This window comes from Pseudophryne corroboree, chromosome 8, assembly GCF_028390025.1.
Source record: "Pseudophryne corroboree isolate aPseCor3 chromosome 8, aPseCor3.hap2, whole genome shotgun sequence".
NCBI classification, from domain to species: Eukaryota; Metazoa; Chordata; class Amphibia; order Anura; family Myobatrachidae; genus Pseudophryne; species Pseudophryne corroboree.
The window spans coordinates 296,588,580-296,615,823 of record NC_086451.1 but is presented as its reverse complement, the minus strand read 5'-3'; the positions used below and the strand labels follow the sequence as shown (position 1 = coordinate 296,615,823).

Sequence of the window (27,244 nt, the reverse complement as noted above, 5' to 3'; positions counted from 1 at the left end):
GCAGTATATCACAGAGTCTCACTGAGCTAAGTGGAACACATCCGTATCCCACTGTGGTGCTCTAACACATTGATATGATGGTGCCGCGCATGTGCACAAGTACAGAAGGTGGACATATTGGTTAGGGATTGAAGCCTCCCTAAAAGAGACAATATGGAGACTATGCAGTAGCACTCTCCTGCCTTCATCAAATGTAATGTCCATGTGTTTAGCTTCATGAACATTTCCAGTTAAGCTATGTGTGAGAAACAGTAACATTACAGTCTTATCACTTTCCATCTTTATCAGTCATGCTTTTGGAGAAGGCGGTCGGCAGATCTGCATAAACTAGGCTTCCAAAAATCTTTTTTACCTTACATACCTGTATATATTTCTGGTTTAATACAATATCTGGCAAGTCTCATTGACTGTACTTGGGATACACCTCACAAGCAGATTGCAGATACTGTATGTCCCTTTTACCCAATAGTATACATTTTAGACACTGCCTCCTGTGCTAGGAAACTGGTTGTTACACTGAAGGAGCCACAGCTGCTTTCCTATTGCACTGCATACTTTAATTACTGACAAGATGAAGTCATCATTAAAATAGCAATCATTTACATGGAAAATCCAGGTTGATTTTGACATGGTAATAATTGCCACTTTAAAAAAAACACAAGAGAACTCTCAAAAAATCTCTCACTTTCTGATTCTCACACCATTTACATTCCATCCATAATCTCTACAAAATCTGCTTGGTCTATTTTACAGACTTTGACACAGTTAATCTCTCTCCTACTTGAACTCTCTCTAATTTAGAAGTCCATGGTTTTGCAATATATTTGATCTCCCCCTATCTTTTTGACCAGACCTTTAGTGGCCTATCCAATAAGGTGTGCCATTTTTCCACAAAAAAATTAATGGGGCCAAATTTTCTGGCAAACACCCTCAGGATAAAAATCAATGGGTACTGTAGATAGCTATTACTGTCCAAAGAAAATATTTTGTCTGTTTAAAGTGCTTCAAATGGCTGATTTGGGCGTGTATAAAAAGCAAACTGTTTTCAATTAAATAGAAACTGATAAAATGAAAAAAAAAAAAAAAAAGAATACAAAAATTGATTTTAGGGTAATTTGAGACCACTATAAACCATTTGTAGAATGTTTACAAAAGTAAATAAATATATAAAAACCTTTATTTTATTCGTCAAGTAAATACAATAGTTAAATTTGGGGTGCATAAAAAATATAGAAAGTTGATTTTTAGCAATTAGAGGACAATTTGATTTTTACCCCAAGATTGATATGTAATTTATTGGCCCAATTGATCTAATTCAAAATTTCCAATTGCCTAATTACTCATTTTGGAGAGGTTGGAACCAAGTCTCAACATTTTTACTTTAAAATAAAGATTTTTTTCCCCAACTTTACACCTGCTCTGTAGCTGCGATAAAAAAGTTAATTCCTATTGAAATTACTGTGGCTAAATGTTTCGTAAAACTTTGTGCCATGGGAAAAAGAAAAAGTTTGCTTTTAATTGAATATGCCCCTTAGGGCTACTATCCAATTGGGGGGGAGGTTTTGCTAGCCTTGTGCCTAATTTTGGAATACCGCAGCTATGCACGCTCCCAATACCCATGGTATCCAATTAAAAAATGGACGCAGGGTTTTCAGCTTTGAAACCCTGCACCACAAGAAAAAAAAGTTGGATTCATACAGGTCTGGTGGTCTCCGTGACTCCCAGTCATCTCCCCATCTGTCCACTGGAGAGGTGGCGACTGCCCACATGGGGGTGTTACACACACACAGGGGTCACATGCATACTTACACACACTCACACATACACATACACAAACCGCTGCAGAAGAAGACTGGATCCCAGCAGGCTGGAGGAAGTTTCCAATTGTTTAATTAGTCATTTTAGAAAAAAATCAGACTTTCTCTGGGGGTGCGAGCAAAATGACGTAGTGATGTCGATAGAAATCACCCACTGCCCATTTCTCTCCTACAGTTGAATAGGAAAAACCCGGCAGCTGCGGGGAAAACTCTATGCTGTAGGGCATTTCAAAATTGAGAACGCAGTTGAATATGCCCCGGAGTGTCTCCCTTTCTATCTCTAAATACACTTCTCATCCTCTGTGATGGCGCAACACAAGACTCTTTCATTTTACTCCTTTGGAATTCAGTATCACATCATCTCTTATCTCCTGGTATCTCTTCTCCACTCGTTTATGTCCTCACAGTACTTACATGACCTTGCCCTTACCTTCTCTTACACTGCACCTGTTCTCTTGGACTCTCTTCCTCATGCTCCCAGACAAATTTCAATGTATTGCGACAAGTCCTGACCCCATAATAATGCTCTCTGCTCATCAGAGCTATCAAAACTAGAGATGAGCGGGTTCGGTTTCTTTGAATCCGAACCCGCACGAACTTCACTTTTTTTTCCACGGGTCCGAGCGACTCGGATCTTCCCGCCTTGCTCGGTTAACCCGAGCGCGCCCGAACGTCATCATGACGCTGTCGGATTCTCGCGAGGCTCGGATTCTATCGCGAGACTCGGATTCTATATAAGGAGCCGCGCGTCGCCGCCATTTTCACTCGTGCATTGAGATTGATAGGGAGAAGACGTGTCTGGCGTCCTCTCCATTAGAATAGAGATAGATAGATTAGATAGAGAGAGATTGTGCAGAGTCGCAGACAGAGTTAGTTTACCACAGTCAGTGACCAGTGCAGTTGCTAGTTAACTTTTATTTAATATAATATATCCGTTCACTTCTCTCTGCTATATCCGTTCTCTGCCTGAAAAAAAAAACGATACACAGCACAGTCAGTCACACAGTGTGACTCAGTCTGTGTGCACTCAGCTCAGCCCAGTGTGCTGCACAGTCATCAATGTATAAATTAAAAGCTTATAATTAATTGTGGGGGAGACTGGGGAGCACTGCAGGTTGTTAGCAGGAGCCAGGAGTACAATTATATTAATTAACAGTGCACACTTTTGCTGCAGGAGTGGTGACCAGTGCCTGACCACCAGTATAGTATTGTTGTATACTACTAATATCTCTTTAAATATCAACCAGTCTATATTAGCAGCAGACACAGTACAGTGCGGTAGTTCACGGCTGTGGCTACCTCTGTGTCGGCACACGGCAGGCAGTCCGTCCGACCAGAATTGTATTATTTATTATTATATACCTACCACCTAACCATGGTTTTTTTTTCATTCTTTATACCGTCATAGTGTCATCCTAATTGTTACGAGTATACTACTATCTCTTTATCAACCAGTGTACAGTGCGGTAGTTCACGGCTGTGGCTACCTCTGTGTCGGCACACGGCAGGCAGTCCGTCCGACCAGAATTGTATTATTTATTATTATATACCTACCACCTAACCGTGGTTTTTTTTTCATTCTTTATACCGTCATAGTGTCATCCTAATTGTTACGAGTATACTACTATCTCTTTATCAACCAGTGTACAGTGCGGTAGTTCACGGCTGTGGCTACCTCTGTGTCGGCACACGGCAGGCAGTCCGTCCGACCAGAATTGTATTATTTATTATTATATACCTACCACCTAACCGTGGTTTTTTTTTCATTCTTTATACCGTCATAGTGTCATCCTAATTGTTACGAGTATACTACTATCTCTTTATCAACCAGTGTACAGTGCGGTAGTTCACGGCTGTGGCTACCTCTGTGTCGGCACACGGCAGGCAGTCCGTCCGACCAGAATTGTATTATTTATTATTATATACCTACCACCTAACCGTGGTTTTTTTTTCATTCTTTATACCGTCATAGTGTCATCCTAATTGTTACGAGTATACTACTATCTCTTTATCAACCAGTGTACAGTGCGGTAGTTCACGGCTGTGGCTACCTCTGTGTCGGCACACGGCAGGCAGTCCGTCCGACCAGAATTGTATTATTTATTATTATATACCTACCACCTAACCGTGGTTTTTTTTTCATTCTTTATACCGTCATAGTGTCATCCTAATTGTTACGAGTATACTACTATCTCTTTATCAACCAGTGTACAGTGCGGTAGTTCACGGCTGTGGCTACCTCTGTGTCGGCAGTCGGCAGGCAGTCCGTCCATCCATAATTGTATTATTATTATAATATATACCACCTAACCGTGGTTTTTTTTTCATTCTTTATACCGTCATAGTGTCATACTAGTTGTTACGAGTATACTACTATCTCTTTATCAACCAGTGTACAGTGCGGTAGTTCACGGCTGTGGCTACCTCTGTGTCGGCAGTCGGCAGGCAGTCCGTCCATCCATAATTGTATTATTATTATAATATATACCACCTAACTGTGGTTTTTTTTGCATTCTTTATACCGTCGTCATAGTGTCATACTAGTTGTTACGAGTATACTACTATCTCTTTATCAACCAGTGTACAGTGCGGTAGTTCACGGCTGTGGCTACCTCTGTGTCGGCAGTCGGCAGGCAGTCCGTCCATCCATAATTGTATTATTATTATAATATATACCACCTAACCGTGGTTTTTTTTTCATTCTTTATACCGTCGTCATAGTGTCATACTAGTTGTTACGAGTATACTACTATCTCTTTATCAACCAGTGTACAGTGCGGTAGTTCACGGCTGTGGCTACCTCTGTGTCGGCAGTCGGCAGGCAGTCTGTCCATCCATAATTGTATTATTATTATAATATATACCACCTAACCGTGGTTTTTTTATACCACCTAACCGTGGCAGTCCGTCCATAATTGTATACTAGTATCCAATCCATCCATCTCCATTGTTTACCTGAGGTGCCTTTTAGTTCTGCCTATAAAATATGGAGAACAAAAAAGTTGAGGTTCCAAAATTAGGGAAAGATCAAGATCCACTTCCACCTCGTGCTGAAGCTGCTGCCACTAGTCATGGCCGAGACGATGAAATGCCAGCAACGTCGTCTGCCAAGGCCGATGCCCAATGTCATAGTACAGAGCATGTCAAATCCAAAACACCAAATATCAGAAAAAAAAGGACTCCAAAACCTAAAATAAAATTGTCGGAGGAGAAGCGTAAACTTGCCAATATGCCATTTACCACACGGAGTGGCAAGGAACGGCTGAGGCCCTGGCCTATGTTCATGGCTAGTGGTTCAGCTTCACATGAGGATGGAAGCACTCAGCCTCTCGCTAGAAAACTGAAAAGACTCAAGCTGGCAAAAGCACCGCAAAGAACTGTGCGTTCTTTGAAATCCCAAATCCACAAGGAGAGTCCAATTGTGTCGTTTGCGATGCCTGACCTTCCCAACACTGGACGTGAAGAGCATGCGCCTTCCACTATTTGCATGCCCCCTGCAAGTGCTGGAAGGAGCACCCGCAGTCCAGTTCCTGATAGTCAGATTGAAGATGTCAGTGTTGAAGTACACCAGGATGAGGAGGATATGGGTGTTGCTGGCGCTGGGGAGGAAATTGACCAGGAGGATTCTGATGGTGAGGTGGTTTGTTTAAGTCAGGCACCCGGGGAGATACCTGTTGTCCGTGGGAGGAATATGGCCGTTGACATGCCAGGTGAAAATACCAAAAAAATCAGCTCTTCGGTGTGGAGGTATTTCACCAGAAATGCGGACAACAGGTGTCAAGCCGTGTGTTCCCTTTGTCAAGCTGTAATAAGTAGGGGTAAGGACGTTAACCACCTCGGAACATCCTCCCTTATACGTCACCTGCAGCGCATTCATAATAAGTCAGTGACAAGTTCAAAAACTTTGGGTGACAGCGGAAGCAGTCCACTGACCAGTAAATCCCTTCCTCTTGTAACCAAGCTCACGCAAACCACCCCACCAACTCCCTCAGTGTCAATTTCCTCCTTCCCCAGGAATGCCAATAGTCCTGCAGGCCATGTCACTGGCAAGTCTGACGAGTCCTCTCCTGCCTGGGATTCCTCCGATGCATCCTTGCGTGTAACGCCTACTGCTGCTGGCGCTGCTGTTGTTGCCGCTGGGAGTCGATGGTCATCCCAGAGGGGAAGTCGTAAGCCCACTTGTACTACTTCCAGTAAGCAATTGACTGTTCAACAGTCCTTTGCGAGGAAGATGAAATATCACAGCAGTCATCCTACTGCAAAGCGGATAACTGAGTCCTTGACAACTATGTTGGTGTTAGACGTGCGTCCGGTATCCGCCGTTAGTTCACAGGGAACTAGACAATTTATTGAGGCAGTGTGCCCCCGTTACCAAATACCATCTAGGTTCCACTTCTCTAGGCAGGCGATACCGAGAATGTACACGGACGTCAGAAAAAGACTCACCAGTCTCCTAAAAAATGCAGTTGTACCCAATGTCCACTTAACCACGGACATGTGGACAAGTGGAGCAGGGCAGGGTCAGGACTATATGACTGTGACAGCCCACTGGGTAGATGTATTGCCTCCCGCAGCAAGAACAGCAGCGGCGGCACCAGTAGCAGCATCTCGCAAATGCCAACTCGTTCCTAGGCAGGCTACGCTTTGTATCACCGCTTTCCATAAGAGGCACACAGCTGACAACCTCTTACGGAAACTGAGGGGGCGTGCAAGAGATGCTGTCGGTGGCCAGAAAAATTGCGGGACACTTTCGGCGTACAGGCACCACGTACAGAAGACTGGAGCACCACCAAAAACTACTGAACCTGCCCTGCCATCATCTGAAGCAAGAAGTGGTAACGAGGTGGAATTCAACCCTCTATATGCTTCAGAGGTTGGAGGAGCAGCAAAAGGCCATTCAAGCCTATACAATTGAGCACGATATAGGAGATGGAATGCACCTGTCTCAAGTGCAGTGGAGAATGATTTCAACGTTGTGCAAGGTTCTGATGCCCTTTGAACTTGCCACACGTGAAGTCAGTTCAGACACTGCCAGCCTGAGTCAGGTCATTCCCCTCATCAGGCTTTTGCAGAAGAAGCTGGAGGCATTGAAGAAGGAGCTAACACGGAGCGATTCCGCTAGGCATGTGGGACTTGTGGATGCAGCCCTTAATTCGCTTAACAAGGATTCACGGGTGGTCAATCTGTTGAAATCAGAGCACTACATTTTGGCCACCGTGCTCGATCCTAGATTTAAAGCCTACCTTGGATCTCTCTTTCCGGCAGACACAGGTCTGCTGGGGTTGAAAGACCTGCTGGTGACAAAATTGTCAAGTCAAGCGGAACGCGACCTGTCAACATCTCCTCCTTCACATTCTCCCGCAACTGGGGGTGCGAGGAAAAGGCTCAGAATTCCGAGCCCACCCGCTGGCGGTGATGCAGGGCAGTCTGGAGCGACTGCTGATGCTGACATCTGGTCCGGACTGAAGGACCTGCCAACGATTACGGACATGTCGTCTACTGTCACTGCATATGATTCTCTCAACATTGATAGAATGGTGGAGGATTATATGAGTGACCGCATCCAAGTAGGCACGTCACACAGTCCGTACTTATACTGGCAGGAAAAAGAGGCAATTTGGAGGCCCTTGCACAAACTGGCTTTATTCTACCTAAGTTGCCCTCCCACAAGTGTGTACTCCGAAAGAGTGTTTAGTGCTGCCGCTCACCTTGTCAGCAATCGGCGTACGAGGTTACATCCAGAAAATGTGGAGAAGATGATGTTCATTAAAATGAATTATAATCAATTCCTCCGCGGAGACATTGACCAGCAGCAATTGCCTCCACAAAGTACACAGGGAGCTGAGATGGTGGATTCCAGTGGGGACGAATTGATAATCTGTGAGGAGGGGGATGTACACGGTGATATATCGGAGGGTGAAGATGAGGTGGACATCTTGCCTCTGTAGAGCCAGTTTGTGCAAGGAGAGATTAATTGCTTCTTTTTGGGGGGGGGTCCAAACCAACCCGTCATATCAGTCACAGTCGTGTGGCAGACCCTGTCACTGAAATGATGGGTTGGTTAAAGTGTGCATGTCCTGTTTTGTTTATACAACATAAGGGTGGGTGGGAGGGCCCAAGGATAATTCCATCTTGCACCTCTTTTTTCTTTTCTTTTTCTTTGCATCATGTGCTGATTGGGGAGGGTTTTTTGGAAGGGACATCCTGCGTGACACTGCAGTGCCACTCCTAGATGGGCCCGGTGTTTGTGTCGGCCACTAGGGTCGCTAATCTTACTCACACAGCTACCTCATTGCGCCTCTTTTTTTCTTTGCGTCATGTGCTGTTTGGGGAGGGTTTTTTGGAAGGGACATCCTGCGTGACACTGCAGTGCCACTCCTAGATGGGCCCGGTGTTTGTGTCGGCCACTAGGGTCGCTAATCTTACTCACACAGTCAGCTACCTCATTGCGCCTCTTTTTTTCTTTGCGTCATGTGCTGTTTGGGGAGGGTTTTTTGGAAGGGCCATCCTGCGTGACACTGCAGTGCCACTCCTAGATGGGCCCGGTGTTTGTGTCGGCCACTAGGGTCGCTAATCTTACTCACACAGCTACCTCATTGCGCCTCTTTTTTTCTTTGCGTCATGTGCTGTTTGGGGAGGGTTTTTTGGAAGGGCCATCCTGCGTGACACTGCAGTGCCACTCCTAGATGGGCCCGGTGTTTGTGTCGGCCACTAGGGTCGCTAATCTTACTCACACAGCTACCTCATTGCGCCTCTTTTTTTCTTTGCGTCATGTGCTGTTTGGGGAGGGTTTTTTGGAAGGGACATCCTGCGTGACACTGCAGTGCCACTCCTAGATGGGCCCGGTGTTTGTGTCGGCCACTAGGGTCGCTTATCTTACTCACACAGCGACCTCGGTGCAAATTTTAGGACTAAAAATAATATTGTGAGGTGTGAGGTATTCAGAATAGACTGAAAATGAGTGTAAATTATGGTTTTTGAGGTTAATAATACTTTGGGATCAAAATGACCCCCAAATTCTATGATTTAAGCTGTTTTTTAGTGTTTTTGGAAAAAAACACCCGAATCCAAAACACACCCGAATCCGACAAAAATAATTCGGTGAGGTTTTGCCAAAACGCGTTCGAACCCAAAACACGGCCGCGGAACCGAACCCAAAACCAAAACACAAAACCCGAAAAATTTCAGGCGCTCATCTCTAATCAAAACTCCTCACACAACAACCTGATTTACTGAACACATTCTGTCAACTTACAAGTTCCTTTGCCACCTTTTTCAGTCTTGTTACCTTTAGATTGTAAACGCTATGAACAAGATTCTTATTGCTATTGTATCAGATTTGTGTAAATGTTATAATATCCTATATGTATTCATTATTATTCCTAGCACCACTAAAGATGTTGCTAGGTGCAATGGAAAACTAAAAAAGGGATTATCTCACATGCGTGTGGTATAAAAGATCTACAGTTTTTAGATACACAGTCAATAGGTTGACATACATTAGGTTGACAGGGTCAAAAGGCCAACAAGGACTAAAGGTCGTCAAGTAAAAGGTAGACAGTACACAAGGTCAGCAGGGTCAAAAGGTTGACATGGAAATAGTCGACACAAAAAAGTTTGACTCAAGTTTTATTTTTTGTGTCATTTTGTATATTTCATAACCTGTGACCCCAATTAGAGGTAATGTAGACCCTTGTGGGCTCGCATCACTCTCCACACTTCGGGCAAGGGTACTATACCCATTCGTAGTCCACATGGATGGTAAACCAAACAAAATTGGAAAACAATGTGAAACACCCAAAAGAACTTGTGTCAACCATACAGTATGTATGTTGACCGTTGCAATATTGACCTTTTGTTTCTGTTGACCTTTTGACCTGCCTACCTTTTGCCTGTCGACCTTTTTACCATGTCGACCTTTTGACCCTGTTGACCTAATGCCTTTCGACCTATTGACTGTCTATGTAGACAATGTCGATCCATAGACCAGAACCCAACTCACATTAATATCTAGACCTGTATCTCCTTTCAAAATGTACCTGAAGTGCATACAAGAATGGCTACTGGACACAAACACAAGGGGCGATGTATCAAACCTTGGAGAGAGGAAAAGTGGAGAGAGATAAAGTACCAACCAATCAGCTTCTGTCTTTTTTTTTAAACATAGCCTGAAAAATGACAGTTAGGATCTGATTGGGTGGTACTTTATATATTTCCACTTTATCTCTCTCCAAGGCTTGATAAGTATCCCCCACAGTCAGTTACCTAGGTCTCAAAGTCTCTCTGCTCCCTACATCATTTGCCACATTTCTGTGGTTGCAATAGTATTCCAGATTCATAAATCATTAGTGGCAGACTAAAGACAAAAAATTAAGGAAAGTGGTAAATACAAGCATTTTTCTTCTAGTCTAGCACAGTGATGTTAAATTGTATTTTTTAATGGGATTGCTGGTTCAAGTGTCATATTATAGTTATTGAATGTAATAATATATACAGTTAATACAGCCTCAAAAATAAAGTTATGTAATACATTAGATTGTTATTGCTCCCTATTGAGAACAACATTTCTTGGCTGGTTTGAGTGTTGGTTTTTATCTATCTTTAAGGCTACAAAGCAGGAATTACAGACCAAGATATAATAATTGCTTAGGACCGAGATTGATATTTTATCACTTTTTTTATCTCTTGAGTAACCCAAATATTTTATGTCCCCTCTCTTGCAGGTTGTAATGTCACTATGAACAATGGCTCAACTGTATTACAAAAAGGTGAATTACTCACCCTACAGAGATCGGATACCATTGCAGATTGTGCGGGCAGAGGCAGAGTTGTCACTGGAAGAAAAGGCCTACCTCATTGCAGTGGAAAAGGGAGACTATGCCAGTGTCAAACATGCCCTGGAGGAAGCAGAAATCTACTACAATATCAACATCAACTGCATTGATCCACTTGGCCGCAGTGCTCTACTCATAGCCATAGAGAACGAGAACCTAGAGATCATGGAGCTGTTGCTCAGCCACAGTGTGTATGTAGGAGATGCTCTTTTGTATGCAATAAGGAAGGAAGTGGTGGGAGCTGTGGAGCTACTCCTGAGTTACAGAAGGCCAAGTGGCGAAAAGCAGGTGCGTGAAAATATATTGTACCATCTGAGATGAAGGTGTATATTCTATACTGTATATATTTTAGTAGTTTCAACTTAAAGATTTTCTCCAGCTGCCAAGCATAAAGTGCAATTATTATATTGCCCCAGAAATCACATTACATTAAATCTAAAGGAGGCGAGAAAATGATTTCTTTGCACAAGGGGGTCTATGATTGGACTGAAGGTGTAGCTGCTAGTCTTGCACCACCTTTCCCATGTGATGGAATGTATTTCATGCCAGGAGGGTGGAGAAAGTCTTTGACATTATACTGTAGATACCCGTTAAGGATTTTTTATAAATCCAGCTAGAAGGAGCAATTTTGCACCTTGATAAAAACATGGTGCGTTGCAGGTAGAGCAAATGTAAAATGTGCAAACAGATTTATTTTAGGTGTCATTGATTAACTTTAAGTCACAGTCTGAAAATAAAGATACCCAGTTATCCTGTGCTATATGCACAGGACAGTTTTATTAATAGAGGGATGTTAGAATAGTAATATTAAATTATAACACATTATTATTATGCTTTATTTACAGGGCACCACAACTGGAGCACACAGCACTGGACAAAGGCCCTCATTCCGAGTTCTTCGCTCACTAGCTGCTTTTAGCAGCATTGCACACACTAGGCCGCCGCCCTCTGGGAGCGTATCTTAGCATAGCAGATTAGCGAACAAAAAATTAGCAAAACTGCTACTAAGTAATTCTTAGCAGTTTCTGAGTAGGTCCGGACCTACTCACAGATTGCGATCAGCTCAGCCCGTTTAGTTCCTGGTTTGAAGCCACAGCAAAACTGCTAAGTTTTGTGTTAAATAACTAAGCGCATGCGCCTTGCGCATGAGCAATTTGCAACAAAACGCAGCATAGCGAAAATCAGCAACGAGCGAACAACTCGGAATGACCCCCAAAGTGCATATAAAAGTACAGTGCAAACATAATATGAAGAAAACAGTATACCATTTTAGTCAATAACTACATATCTATTCAAATATAGTTATTACAGTATAACTAGAAAACTAGTTGGCTTATCCTTTACCCCAGTTTGTGGGCATAACACACAGGTTCAGATCTACTGATTGCAAAAATAAAGAAATAAATAAATAATACACTGAGGGGAGGTGCTAATGGCATAGGCAAGGAAAGGAACAAGAGTGCAAGAGGGAAGAGGGTCCTGCTCGTGAGAACATAAATGTATTATTATAATAATGATATTTTCTTACACCAGTTCAAAATGAGCCCAAAAATAAGAATACTGGGGCAGATGTATTATCCTGGAGAATGTATAAGGAAGTGATAAACCAGTGATATGTGCAAGGTGATAAAGGCACCATCCAATCAGCTGCAATATGTAAATTAACAGTTAGGATCTGATTGGCTGGTGCCTTTATCACCTTGCACATATCACTGGTTTATCACTTCCTTATGCCTTCTCCAGGTTAATACATCTGCCCCAATATTTGTAAAGTTCTGACAAATGTCCCTCTATTAATAAAACTGTCATATGTATGTTCTACAATGTTAATTGAGCATTTGAGAATATATTCAAGCCAGGGCTTAAAGTAGAGTAATATTAGGACAGCAGGTAAATTCATGGCTGGCTGTTTATAAATGGAGATTAAGAAAAGACACTTTTTATGCATCTGTACTTGTGTTCAGTGTTGGAATGGATGTGTGTGCAGTTGTGGATATTACAGAGTTATATAGGAACACACCAGGGGATGACTCAAACTATTAACAGCCCAGTTTCTTACTTGTATCGTTTTATTGATAGATAGCAGGTGCACTGTACTCACTATTACATGTACACTGGTGATGAAGTGGAGCTTGTGCGGTGTGGGGTTTCATACAGCTCACCAGCTGGTGAATGTATACAGTAATGGATAGTGGTGCAGGAACACTGGAAAACATTGTGGACTCCAGATAATTTCAGGTCTCCCTGGAAATAAGCAGAGTTCTGTCACCCACCATGTCATACTACACAGTAAGGAAACAAGCTAGGTACTGCACACGCTCAGTAGAGATCTCATTGACCATCTTGTGATACGTCATATAGCTTACCCGAAGAACAGGTAGACTGGAGTGCAGTAGCACACTCCTCTTTCAACACTCGGGTAGTGGATATTGTGTTCAGGCCTCACCATAAACCACATTTTATAGTTGGTAATTATTGATAATTACAAGCCTGTACACAAGTGGATGGGGGAGTGGGCGGCAGCAAGGGAACACCATTGTGCCTTAAGTGATTTTTGGACTCCTGGAACTTATCTGTGCCTAGATGTGTAAGTCTAGGAGGAATGGACCTCATTGACTCATAGGACCCTTAGCTCTGTACTAGGGTGCACAGAGCTAAGGGTCCTATGAGTCAATGAGGTCCATTCCTCCTAGACTTACACATCTAGGCACTGATAAGTTTCAGGAGTCCAAAAATTATACTGTATGGTCATTGATGCCCTCCCACATTTTAGCTGTTGCCCATTTATATAGTAGTTAAGTGGAAGTGTATGCAATGTTATATATAATTGGCCTTTATAACAGATATTATACAGATGAGACTGAGTATGATACTGTGTAGTCTATTGAATGAAACCTGCATAAGACAATAATGTATAAAAAAACAACAACCACATTAATACTGTATTTACACCTTTGCTCTAAAAATGTTATAAATTCACTTAGAATCAAAGAAAGCTGAGAAATCTCAGAGGAGATCCTTTTTATTAGGTTTATTTACATATTCCTTATGCAAAGTGTAATATTATGTTAATTAATTATAGAAGAAAACATTAAACCAACTTTAATGAATGTTCTTGGACTGCATAGTCCATAGAGACTATCTCCTTAGGGATACTTTAGCTAAGTCATTAAATTACAGCTATTTTCTGTTAGATAAATAAGTTAGTTATTGAAGGAGAAAGTGATTTTCCAATCTTTTTGATACGATTATATTTCTTGCTTATTTCTTTTCTTTAATACAACCAACAAAGCTTCCAAAAAGGTACTTACATTTTTACCAGTTTGATATCAATGCATGTATAAAATTTCTTATAGATAAGAAGGCAAGTTGCCATTATTCAGAGCATTCTAGTTTATGTACACTTCTCAGGATTAAATTAAATAAATGGTATATCTATAGTAGCTACAGTATGAAATATATTATCCAGAACCACATTTGTTAACCACAATGTTATGAAGTCAGCAGGAAAAAAATACATCACTATTAGTACTGTATATAAAAATTAAATGCTGTATATAAAATACTGTATATAAAAATGAATATGAAATAAAGACGGACAAACCTTCAGATCGATTGACTTAACAATTGGTATAAGAATAGTTTAGAGGCCAGGTGAGAACATAGCTATCACTCACATTCCCGTTTTGTGCACGCGTGGCTCGGAACCTGCCTTGCTCAACACATAATAAGCAGATCTGTAGTGCAGTTAGTTTGTATCAGATAGATAATAATGTCAACTAAAACCATTCGGGGGATACTAAGATCAATGAAAAATACATATACAAAACCTCTCTAGCGGTTTTAGGCAATGTGCAGCAGCTGCAGATAGCAATAAGTTAGTCTGACATTGCTTAGCAAAGAACTTCTGAATGGAGTAGCAGCTTGTAGTAAAATCCACAATGTTTGTAGCTTATAATATGTCATCATCTTCAGTCGTAATAGTGTTACATTAAACATGTCATGTCTACTGATTGCTGTTAAGTATAACTAGTTTGCAGCTATAAATTAATGTCAAGATACTGTCCGAGACTGCTATTCATAACAGCTGGCAGACATTACAAGCGGCTTCATATTACAAGGAAATCCTTAGATCTTGGGATCTGTTCAGGGGCGTATTAAAAGAGGGGGGGCCCGTGGCATGTGCAGTTTCATCCAAGCCCCCTCCTCTCTAGCCGGCAGCACAGTGACTCTGTCAGTACTAGGCTCGCTTAAGGAATGGGTGCAGGGTGTGTGGTGTGGACCACCCTGGACCAAGGCCCCGTTGTGTGCTGCACATCTTGCACCCATTATAGATGTGCCACTGAATCTGTTTTAGAAAAACTGCTGACACCGTCCTGGTACTATGAGCACCTAAGCACTGCTATCTGGCAGATTACTTGCAGCTGCAGGCAAACACTATTCTGCCATCCAGCCTAGTTGTTCACTGGCATACCAACTCCAATGTGCATGCACGGCTTGGACCCATCCACACATGCTGAGGAGATCTGTACTGCTGCCAGTCGCATGCCCATTCACACATGAGTGTGCAGTGATGCCAGTTCAGACACAGCACGTTTAACTTTATTCAAAACGTTACAGTTTAAATCTGAACTTCACTTCTATTGTTTTCAATTTTCAAAACTGTCACTCACTATGGGCCTAATTCAGATCTGATCGTAGCAGCACATTGGTTAGCAGAGGGGAAAAACCATGGGGGTCATTCCGACCCGTTCGCACGCAGCGGTTCTTTGCTGCAGTACGAACGGGTCGGAACTGCGCATGTGCGGTGGGCATCACTGGGCAGCAGCTAGAACAAAGTAGAAAGTTATCGCTAGCGCGATCGCAAGAAGATTGACAGCGAGGAGGCATTCCGGGGCGTCTACTCACCTTTTATGGGCGTGGAGATCCGAACGCAGGCGTGTCCAGGCGTTTGGAGGGCGGATGTCGGACGTCAATCCTGGGACTTTCATCGCTGGATCTGTCGCACAGGGTAAGTAGGTCTGACCCTGGTCTTGTTTTGCAGGAAACTTTTTTAGCATAGCAGGGCTGCACAAGCGTTCGCAGCCCTGCTATGCTAAAATACACTCCCCCATAGGCGGCGTCAAGTTGATCGCATGAGCAGCGAAACGTTGCTATTTGCGATAAACTCGGAATGACCACCTATGTGTACTGCAGGGGGAGAAGATATAACATGTGTAGAGAGAGTTAGATTTGGATGGTGTGTGTTCAAACTGAAATCTAAATTGCAGTGTAAAAATAAAGCAGCCAGTATTTATCCTGCACAGAAACAAAATGACCCACCCAAATATAAATCTCTTTGCAAATGTTATATCTGCCACACCTGCAGTGCACATGGGGGGGAATTCAGAGTTGATCGCAGCAGCAAATTTGTCAGCAGTTGGGCAAAACCATGAGCAGTGCAGGGGGTGTGTGTGTGGGGGGCAGATATAACATTTGCAGAGAGAGTTAGATTTGGGTGAGGTGTGTTCAAATTGAAATCTGAATTGCAGTGTAAAAATAAAGCAGCCAGTACTATTTACCCTGTACAGAAAAAAAATAACCCACCCAAATCTAACTTTCTCTGCACATGTTACATCTGCCGCCCCCCCCCCCCTGCAGTGCACATGGTTTTGCCCAACTGCTAACAAATTTGCTGCTGCGATCAACTCTGAATTACCCCCTAAAAGCCATATCATATAACTCTTGTTTGTTGAAACAGTGGTCTCCACAGGCTAATTCTGATGTGTGGGTTCAGGCAGAGAATAATTACACATGTAAATAAAATGCATAGTATGCACTGCATATACTGTATATACTCTGATGAGCAGCCAACTATAGCAGAAGGCTGTATTTAGAGAGTTGAAAACACTGATGGATTAATGATATGGTAATATGCAAGTGTTTTAAGTGTGCTTTGTACAGTTAATATTAGAAAACTTTATCCATCAGTACAATTACAGTATGAGCATCTGGTATCCAAATATATGCAAGTTGTAGTGAATGTGTTATCACATAGGAAGAATTATAAGCCAAATACTATGCCAGCCTTCTAATGGTAATGAGTTTTACATTGTGCAACAACACAAAATACAGAATACATTTTACTGTACATTAACATTTTCAAGCCAAACGTATCATATGACAAATTAGAAATGTTTTGATATATGAGGATATATACTGTAGATATTGCTGTATGCAAACGGGTGGATAAAAATTACTAAGTGCTTGGAATAGGTGCTAATAATTGATGGATTGATAATATCCAACAGCTGCAGCCACAAAAAGGGGATTGTAAATACCACACTAATGAATTGAAAATAAACTCAGGCAGTACTTGCTGGATACATGAACAAAGAGCCTAATTCAGACCTGATTGCTAGGCTGCGTTTTCGTACAGCCTGCGATCAGGTCTGAACTGCGTAAGCTTATGCACCGCAATGCGCAGGCACGACGGCCCGCAGCACCGGGCAGCGAGGGGATGGTACGAAAAATCCCATCGTACCGGCGAACGCAAGGAGATTGACAGGAAGAAGGTGTTTGCGGGTGGCAACTGACTGTTTTTGAGGAGTGTCCAGAAAAACACAGGAGGGACCCAGCATTTTGTGGGAGAAATCGTTGCGTCAGCTCTGGCCCCGATCATCGCAGCGGCTGAGTAAGTCCTGGGCTGTGCAGAGACTGCATAAACTCCTGTTTGTTCTGCTCTCTGCACATGCGATCGCACAGCAGCACAGCGAATTCCCCCTCCCCCTGTAGGCGGTGACTACCTGATCGCAGGGATGCAAAAAATGCACCCTAGCGATCAGGTCTGAATTAGGCCCAAAGACCATAAAAATATTAAAATATCCCTGTAAACTGGGACACACATGAATCACACAAGCACAGTACTGTGGCTGATTAAAACCAGGTGAAATGCAGGCTTGAAGTCAGACAGCCACAGAACCTGTATAATTCATGAGTGCCCCAGTTTAAAGGAATATTATGGTATGAATATGATAATGGAATAATACAAGAAAAGTGTTAATACAAGGTCGTTCATATAATGATTTAACAAATTTGTCTGAACGACCGCTTTTGTCCATTTTCCGGTGTTTGGGAGCAAACGGTCGATGCTCTCATCCATTACCAGATTTTCATTCCAACCAGCCAGATCTGGCAGATAATCTGCCAGATAATTGTATAGTGTATTCCCATCTTTAGAGATGATGCTTTGAGTGGAATTCGGTAACTACATGAAAAAATCTGATTTACCCGCTCTGCCCTAATTTTCCAATGCTGTATGATCCCACATTGCCTTTACTGGTCCGAGCTGGAGATACTCTCTCTCTCTCACACCTCAAGTTCCTTGACAGACCCACAACTGTTTTATTAAAGTTGTCCAAGTTATGATAAACTATCTCCTATTTGTACTATAAGAGACATTGCAGAACTTGCCTGATCAGAGTAAAAGTGAGATTTTGCTGTTTTATTTATATCATCTTACATGTATTTTTTGGTGTGGTTATCCTTAAAGAAACACCATCTGGCTTATTTAATAGGTTTGGTATCATATACCGCTCGTTGGGATGTCGGCGGTCACATAACCAACACTGGTATCCCAACATTGAAGATCCTAACGTCAGAGGGGGTATTTTTACCCACCCCCTACCCTAACGAGTAGCGGCTAAGGCTAAGCCTCGGGCAGTGGCAGCTAGGGCTAACCGCCCTAGTGCCTAACCCTAATCCCCCTAGTGCCTAACCCTAACCATTCCCCCAGGCCTTAACCCTAACAGTCATCCTGATACTTAACTTCGGGATGATAGCTGTCGGTGTTCCGCCGCATCCTGTCCATCAGGATACTAAGCGCATACCTATTTAATAACACCGTACATAGAGATATAGGTGGTCATTCCGAGTTGTTCGCTCGCTGCCGATTTTCGCAATGTAGCGTTTAAGTGAAAAAAAATGGCAAAAATGCGCATGCGTATGGTACACAGCGTGCATGCGCTAAGTACTTTCACACAAAACTTTGTAGATGTACACAAGCTCGAGCGACGTTTTTTCAACGCTCGAGTGATCGTAGTGTGATTGACAGGAAGTGGGTGTTTCTGGGCGGAAACTGGTCGTTTTCAGGGAGTGTGCTAAAAAACGCAGGCATGCCAGGTAAAAACGCAGGAGTGGCTGGAGAAACGGGGGAGTGGCTGGCCGAACGCAGGGCGTGTTTGTGACGTCAAACCAGGAACTAAACGGACTGAGGTGATCGCAGTCTAGGAGTAGGTCTGGAGCTACTCAAAAACTGCAGGGAATTATTTAGTAGCAGTTCTGCTAATCTTTCGTTCGCTATTCTGCTAAGGTAAGATACACTCCCAGAGGGCGGCGGCCTAACGTGTGCAATGCTGTTAAAAGCAGCTAGCGAGCAAACAACTCGCAATGAGGGCCATAGTGTGATGTAACCCATAGAAAGCAATAATGGATCAACCTTCATTACTCTAACTAAAAGGTGTTGAGAAACTCATGCGTAAGATAAATAATCAGAACCAATCTTGACAAGGCCCTCCCCTATAGCAATCCGCATTCCCATGTCAAACTATATTTTTGCTGGTATTTGGTTGTCCACAAGAAATAAACTCAAAGCATCTTTAACTTCTTCTGAAAGTCACACTTTTAATTGGCTGCATGGTGCTGGGCCAACCAATTCAGAATCTGATACCCAAATCCCATTTAACAGTAAATTACTGGAGAGCCTCACCAAATCCCAGTAGATAGTAGTCAGTACAGGAAAGCTGTACTAAAATTCTAATCTGCAGATATCATTGCTGGATTTCTTGACCAAAATATCCAAAGTTAATTTGTACTGGAGAGCTTACACAAAATTCCAATACTGTAGGTACTTATATGTTCTAGAATTGTTGACCAGTATTGCAATAAATTGTTATCATAACTGGCATTCTTTATCAATATCCTGATTCATACTTGCAGTACTGGTAATCTTCACCAATACTTTATCTCAATAAGCAGTTAAAGTGCTTAAACTGTTCCCCAATAGCCGAATAGATGGTAACTATTCTGTATTGTCACTATATGTCCTGTTAGCTACAGTATGGACAATATTTACATTCCAATAGATAGTTACAATTTGGAGCAGTCGCCAATAGGTAGATACCATTAATGGTGTTTTACATCAATATCACAATAGACGATTACCAATATAAGAGATCTTACTGTAATGGGCCCTACACACTGGCCGATTACACTGAAAGATATGAACAATCTCGTTCATTAATGAACAAGATATCGTTCATATCATATTCAGTGTGTATGCACCAACGATGAATGAGGAGCGTCCCCGCGCTCGTTCATCGTTGGTACCGGCTCATTTGAACATGCATGCCAATATGGACAATCTCGTCCATATTAGCATGCAGGGCTTTGGGGCCGGGTGACGTCAGGGGGTGAAGAAACTTCACTCCCTCCGTCATACCCCCGCCCCCCTCGCCGCCAGGTTTCCCGTTGGCCGTATCGGCGCTGAGCACCTAGGCAAGTGTGTAGACCCCTTAACTCAATAAAATAAATCCATATGGGTAATACAGATGGTGTAATGGTTAGCATTTCTGCCTCACAGCACTGGGGTCATGGGTTTGATTCCCACCATGGCCCTAACTGTGTTGAGTTTGTATATTCTCCCCATACTTGCATGGGTTTCCTCCGGGTACCTCGATTTCTCCCCACAATCCAAAAATATAGACTGGCAGGTTATTTAGATCGTAACAAAATTAGCCCTAGTGTGTAAGTGTGTGCATATACATGTGGTAGGGAATAAAGACTGTAAGCTCCACTGGGACAGGGACTGATGTGAATGAGCAAATATTATCTCTGTAAAGCTCTGCAGAATATGTATGTATCTATGTAAATAACTGGTAATAAATAATAAATAAATAATAAATAGAGCCAATTCTTCACTAAAATTTCAAAAAATGTTAATCAGTACTGGAACTATTATTAAATGTCACAGTGGGCACTCTTACAAATACTGTAACACTTCTCCTTTAATCAGAAAGCGTACCATCCACACTCTACCGGGGGAGGCTGGGGCAGCAGCTCCCGGAGTATTGGGCAAGCCCCCAGCATGACGAGAATGGGAGCGTGACATAGGATCATGCCGCCAAAATGGCACACACCAGGAGACATGACTTTGCAAACACGAGGCCACACCCCCTTGTGAGTAGCCCTCACAGTACCGCATTGGATGGGCACCCAAGTAATGCCACTCGTTACATTGGTAAAACACTTCACCTGTATGTCACAAATGACAGTACTAGAGATGTTTTCACACTTCAGCCAGCAGATACAGTGCATCTGGAAAGTATTCACAGCGCTTCACTTTTTCCACATTTTGTTATGTTAAAGCCTTATTCCAAAATGGAATAAATTCCTCAAAATTCTACACACAATACCCCATAATGACAACGTGAAAAAAGTTTTTTTTTTTTTTGCTAATTTATAAAAAAATAAAAAACTAAGAAATCACATGTACATAAGTATTCACAGCCTTTGCTCAATACTTTGTTGAAGCACCTTTGTCAGCAATTACATCTTCAATTATTTTTGAATACAATGCCACAAGCTTGGCACACCTATCTTTGTACAGTTTCGCCCATTCCTCTTTACAGCACCTCTCAAGCTCCATCAGGTTGGATGGGAAGTGTCGGTGTAAAGCTATTTTCAGATATCCCAAGAGATGTTCAATCGGATTCAAGTCTGGGCGCTGGCTGGGCCACTCAAGGACATTCACAGAGTTGTCCTGCAGCCACTCCTTTGATATCTTGGCTGTGTGCTTAGGTTCGTTGTCCTGCTGAAAGATGAACCATCGCCCCAGTCTGAGGTCAAGAGTGCCCTGGAGCAGGTTTTCATCCAGGACGTGTCTGTACATTGCTGCTTTCATCTTTCCCTCTTTCCTGACTAGTCTCCCAGTTCCTGCCACTGAAAAACATCCCCACAGCATGATGCTGCCACCACCATGCTTCACTGTAGGGTCACAGAGCCGTCTTAACAGCAGTGTAGGCCCCTGGGCACAGCAATGCACTGGGGCCAGTGGCGGAATCACCGCCAGTGCAGGCAGTGCCTTGCACTGGGGCCCGCCACTGTCCAGGGGCCCAAAGCCAGCGCAGCATGTAATGAGTCAAACTGACTCATTACATGCCGCCATAAGCGGATTGGGACGCCGGGTCCCCTTGTCCCTCTCAGTGGCCGTTCTCCCCCCATACCAGGTTGATTCATATAAAACCGCGGCTGCTGCGATTGGAGCTCCTGCGCATGAAGCTGCGGTGAAATTAGTCACTGTGCCACCCTGATGTAGCTCCACCTCCCCCAGCTCCCGCACACTGGATGCTGAGCAGTCTTCCCCCTGCCGCACTGGCTTGTTCTGTCTGTAGGGATGATCAGACTCCCCGCTGCCCGTCCTGCATGTGCGCTGCCAATTACGCGGCCGCACGCCTTGTCTACCACAGTACCACACTTGACTCAGGCAGTGTGCCCAGGGCTGCCCAGGATTGGCCCCCTCACATACAGCGTGACAGCCCATATGTCAACAATGCAGCGCAGTGTCAGGGGATCAGTGAGTGACCGTGAGCCATCCATCACTGACACTGTGACACTCGCTGATGCAGCGGCGGGCTGCAGTGCCAATGAGGAGTCCTGTTGGGGAACTGAAAGTGACAGCTGGCTCCGCCTCCGGTGGTGGTTCTCATTCTCTGCTTAGCCGCCATCAAGCTGCACCGAGGAGCCTGACTGCCAGCGGAGACAGTAAGTATAATCTTTTCTTTCTTTCTGTCTATCTATCTGTATATTCTGTCTGTCTGCCTTAATGTGTAAAAAGGGGGCGCTGTCTGCCGTAATGTGTACAAAAAGGGGGACTGTCTGCTGTAATGTGTAAAAAAGGGGACGCTGTCTGCCGTAATGTGCAAAAAGGGGACGTTGTCTGCCGTAAAGTGTAAAAAAAGGGGGACTGTCTGCTGTAATGTGTAAAAAGGGAACGCTGTCTGCCGTAAAGTGTAAAAAAAGGGGACGTTGTCTGGCGCAAAGTGTAAAAAAAGGGGGACTGTCTGCTGTAAAGTGTAAAAAAGGGGACGCTGTCTGCCGTAATGTGTAAAAAGGGGACGCTATCTGCCGTAATGTGTAAAAAGGGGGCGCTGTCTGCCATAATGTGTAAAAAAGGGACGCTGTCTGCAGTAATGTGTAAAAAGGGGAATCTGTCCGCCGTAAGGTGTAAAAGGGTCTCTACCTGGTGTAGTGGTGCTACTGTGCAGCGTAATTTGAGTAATGGAGACTACTGTGCACCGTTATATGAATTGGTATTATTTTGTGGCCACGCCCCTGTTTTACATAGAGGGGGGGGCTCCGATGCTGTTTCTTGCACACATCGCTAAAATGTCTAGTTACGGTACTGTTGCTAGGTATCCATTTCCCTGGCCCTGAGCAGGTCCCCCTCACCAGATCCTCTCGAGGGGTGAGGGGGTGGACTTGGATGGGATGGGGGGGCCCCGAAGCATTTTGTCGCACCTGGGCCCACCGCTCACTAGTTCCGCCACTGACTGGGGCCCTCCCAACTATCAGCAGTAGGGGTGGGGGGTGCTATCAGTGGCAGCTTTGATGTCCCGTGAGGGGTAGGGGTGTTCTATCTTTCGCTCAGCATGAAGGACCTGGAGCAATAATTTCTGATAATTGCTCCTTTACTGCACACTAAACTGTATAAGGGGGCATTCGGCTGAATGAAGGGGCCCTGGTACATGACTTCCAGGGTGGTAGGGGGTGTTTAATACGCAGGGGAGGGGTGGATAGTGGAGTGGGTTTAATATTCATCATTTTCCGGGGGTCAAGGCAGCTTGCTTGACTGCAGATATCTCCAGTTCCTGGAAATAGATTTCTTAGCTTTAATGGGATAAAAAAAAAACGAGAGTTCCTCCTTTCAGCAGGTACTGGGGACTTGGGGCTCATAGTTCAGGAGCCAGAGCAATCCACCAACAAAAATGTGTGTGGAGCTAGAGCAGGGACCAGTTGCTTGAAGGCTGATATCTCTGGTTCTGGGCATAGTAGAGGCAAGCTGTCAGTGTCCACTGAAAGGGGAGAGTCCCAGCTTTTGGAGTATACCCTCAGAAAAACTCTAAGTCAGACAGAACCCAAGATATCTGGCTGGGAAGAACAATTAACAGGCTTGTATGGGGACCACTGCTTTGAAGTCGGATATCTCTGGTTCCCTAGGGCCGATTTTCAAAAATCTGGTACCCCTGGAAAGAGAGGACCCTCAGCTATCAGCCTAGGGCCCTTTTACTCCTGGGGCCCTTGGGCAAGAGCCCATTGAGCCCATACGAAAAGACGGCCCTGTGTAGGGATGGTATTGGCCTGGTGGTGAGCAGTGCCTGGTTTCCTCCAAACTTGATACCTGGCATTCACACCAAAGAGTTCAATCTTTGTCTCATCAGACCAGAGAATTTTGTTTCTCACGGTCTTAGAGTCCTTCAGGTGCATTTTGGCATACTCCAGGCGGGCTGCCATGTGCTTTTTACTAAGGAGTGGCTTCCATCTGGCCACTCTACCATACAGGCCTGATTGGTGAATTGCTGCAGAGATGGTTCTCTCTCCACAGGTGAATGCTGTAGCTCTGACAGAGTTACCATTGGGTTCTTGGTCACCTCCCTGACTAGGGCCCTTCTCCTCTGATCGCGCAAGCTCTAGGAAGAGTCCTGGTGGTTCCGAACTTCTTCCATTAATGGATGATGGAGGCCACTGTGCTCATTGGGACCTTCAAAGCAGCAGATATTTTTCTGTACCCTTCCCCAGATATGTGACTCAAGACAATCCTGTCTCGGAGGTCTACAGACAATTCTTTTGACTTCATGCTTGGTTTGTGCTCAGACATGCACGGTCAAGTGTGGGACCTTATATAGACAGGTGTGGGCCTTTCCAAATCATGTCCAGTCAACTGAATTTACCACAGGTGGACTCCAATTAAGCTGTAGGAACATCTCAAGGATGATCATTGGAAACAGGATGCTCCTGAGCTCAATTTTGAGCTTCATGGCAAAGGCTGTGAATACTTATGTACATATGATTTCTTAGTTTTTTATTTTTAATAAATTTGCAAAAATCGGAAAAAAAAATTCACATTGTCATTATGGGGTATTGTGTGTAGAATTTTGAGGGGGAAAAATAAGAATTTACTTACCGATAATTCTATTTCTCGTAGTCCGTAGTGGATGCTGGGACTCCGTAAGGACCATGGGGAATAGCGGCTCCGCAGGAGACAGGGCACAAAAGTAAAGCTTTAGGATCAGGTGGTGTGCACTGGCTCCTCCCCCTATGACCCTCCTCCAAGCCTCAGTTAGAATTTAGCAAACGTGTTTGCCCCTGACCAAGTAGCTGCTCAGCAAAGTTGTGAAGCCGAGACCCCTCGGGCAGCCGCCCAAGATGAGCCCACTTTCCTTGTGGAATGGGCTTTAACAGATTTTGGCTGTGGCAGGCCTGCCACAGAATGTGCAAGCTGAATTGTACTACAAATCCAACGAGCAATCGTCTGCTTAGAAGCAGGAGCACCCAGCTTGTTGGGTGCATACAGGATAAACAGCGAGTCAGATTTTCTGACTCCAGCCGTCCTGGAAACATATATTTTCCGGCCTTGACAACGTCTAGCAACTTGAAGTCCTCCAAGTCCCTAGTAGCCGCAGGCACCACAATAGGTTGGTTCAGGTGGACGCTGAAACCACCTTAGGGAGAAACTGAGGACGAGTCCTCAATTCCGCCCTGTCCGAATGGAAAATCAGAGAACGGCTTTTACAGGATAAAGCCGCCAATTCTGACACGCGCCTGGCCCAGGCCAGAGCCAACAGTATGACCACTTTCATGTGAGATATTTTAACTCCATAGATTTAAGTGGGTCAAACCAATGTGACTTTTGGGACCCAAAAACTACATTGAGATCCCAAGGTGCCACTGAAGGCACCAAAGGAGACTGTATATGCAGTACCCCTTTTACAAACGTCTGAACTTCAGGGACTGAAGCTAGTTCTTTTTGGAAGAAAATTGACAGAGCCGAAATTTGAACCTTAATGGACCCCAATTTCAGGCCCCTAGACACTCCTGTTTGCAGGAAATGTAGGAATCGTTGAATTTCCTCCGTCGGGCCTTACTGGCCTCGCACCACGCAACATATTTTCGCCAAATGCGGTGATAATGTTTTGCGGTTACATCCTTCCTGGCTCTGATCAGGATAGGGATGACTTCATCCGGAATGCCTTTTTCCTTCAGGATCCGGCGTTCAAACGCCATGCCGTCAAACGCAGCCGCGGTAAGTCTTGGAACAGACAGGGTCCTTGCTGGAGCAGGTCCCTTCTTAGAGGTAGAGGCTACGGATCCTCCGTGAGCATCTCTTGAAGTTCCGGTTACCAAGTCCTTCTTGGCCAATCCGGAGCCACGAATATAGTGCTTACTCCTCTCCATCTTATCAATCTCAGTACCTTGGGTATGAGAGGCAGAGGAGGGAACCCATACACTGATTGGTACACCCACGGTGTTACCAGAGCCTTTACAGCTATTGCCTGAGGGTCCCTTGACCTGGCGCAATACCTGTCGAGTTTTTCCCAACGGTTTATAATCATGTGGAAGACTTCTGGGTGAAGTTCCCACTCTCCCGGGTGGAGGTCGTGCTGAGGAAATCTGCTTCCCAGTTGTCCACTCCCGGAATGAATACTGCTGACAGTGCTATCACATGGTTTTCCGCCCAGCGAAGAATCCTTGCAGCTTCTGCCATTGCCCTCCTGCTTCTTGTGGCATCCTGTCTGTTTACGTGGGTGACTGCCGTAATGTTGTCCGACTGGATCAACACCGGCTGACCTTGAAGCAGAGGTCTTGCTAAGCTTAGAGCATTGTAAATGGCCCTTAGCTTCAGGATATTTATGTGAAGTGATGTCTCCAGGCTTGACCATAAGCCCTGGATATTCCTTCCCTGTGTGACTGCTCCCCAGCCTCGCAGGCTGGCATCCGTGGTCACTAGGACCCAGTCCTGAATGCCGAATCTGCGGCCCTCTAGAAGATGAGCACTCTGCAACCACCACAGGAGGGATACCCCTGTCCTTGGTGACAGGGTTATCCGCTGATGCATCTGAAGATGCGACCCGGACCATTTTTCCAGTAGGTCCCACTGGAAAGTTCTTGCGTGGAATCTGCCGAATGGGATTGCTTTGTAGGAAGCCACCATTTTTACACAGAACCCTTGTGCATTGATGCACTGAGACTTGGCTCGGTTTTAGGAGGTTCCTGACTAGCTCGGATAACTCCCTGGCTTTCTCCTCCGGGAGAAACACCTTCTTTCTGGACTGTGTCCAGGATCATCCCTAGGAACAGAAGACAAGTCGTCGGAACCAGCTGCGATTTTGGAATATTGAGAATCCAATCGTGCTGCCGCAACACTACCTGAGATAGTGCTACACTGACCTCCAACTGTTCCCTGGATCTTACCCTTATCAGGGAATCGTCCAAGTAAAGAATAACTAAAATTCCCTTCCTTCGAAGGAATATCATCATTTCGGTCATTACTTTAGTAAA

General features: G+C 44.2%; 1 protein-coding gene across 1 annotated transcript in view; it reads left to right on the top strand.

The window, feature by feature from the left end:
- Positions 1-27,244, top strand: part of TRPC5 (transient receptor potential cation channel subfamily C member 5) — an 829,680-nt gene that overhangs the window by 328,874 nt on the left and 473,562 nt on the right. Inside the window, exon 2 of the mRNA XM_063937327.1 lies at positions 10,541-10,939. Within this exon, the coding sequence (XP_063793397.1) occupies positions 10,562-10,939 (378 nt within the window). The 5' untranslated portion in view covers positions 10,541-10,561. The remainder of the gene's footprint in view (positions 1-10,540; positions 10,940-27,244) is intronic.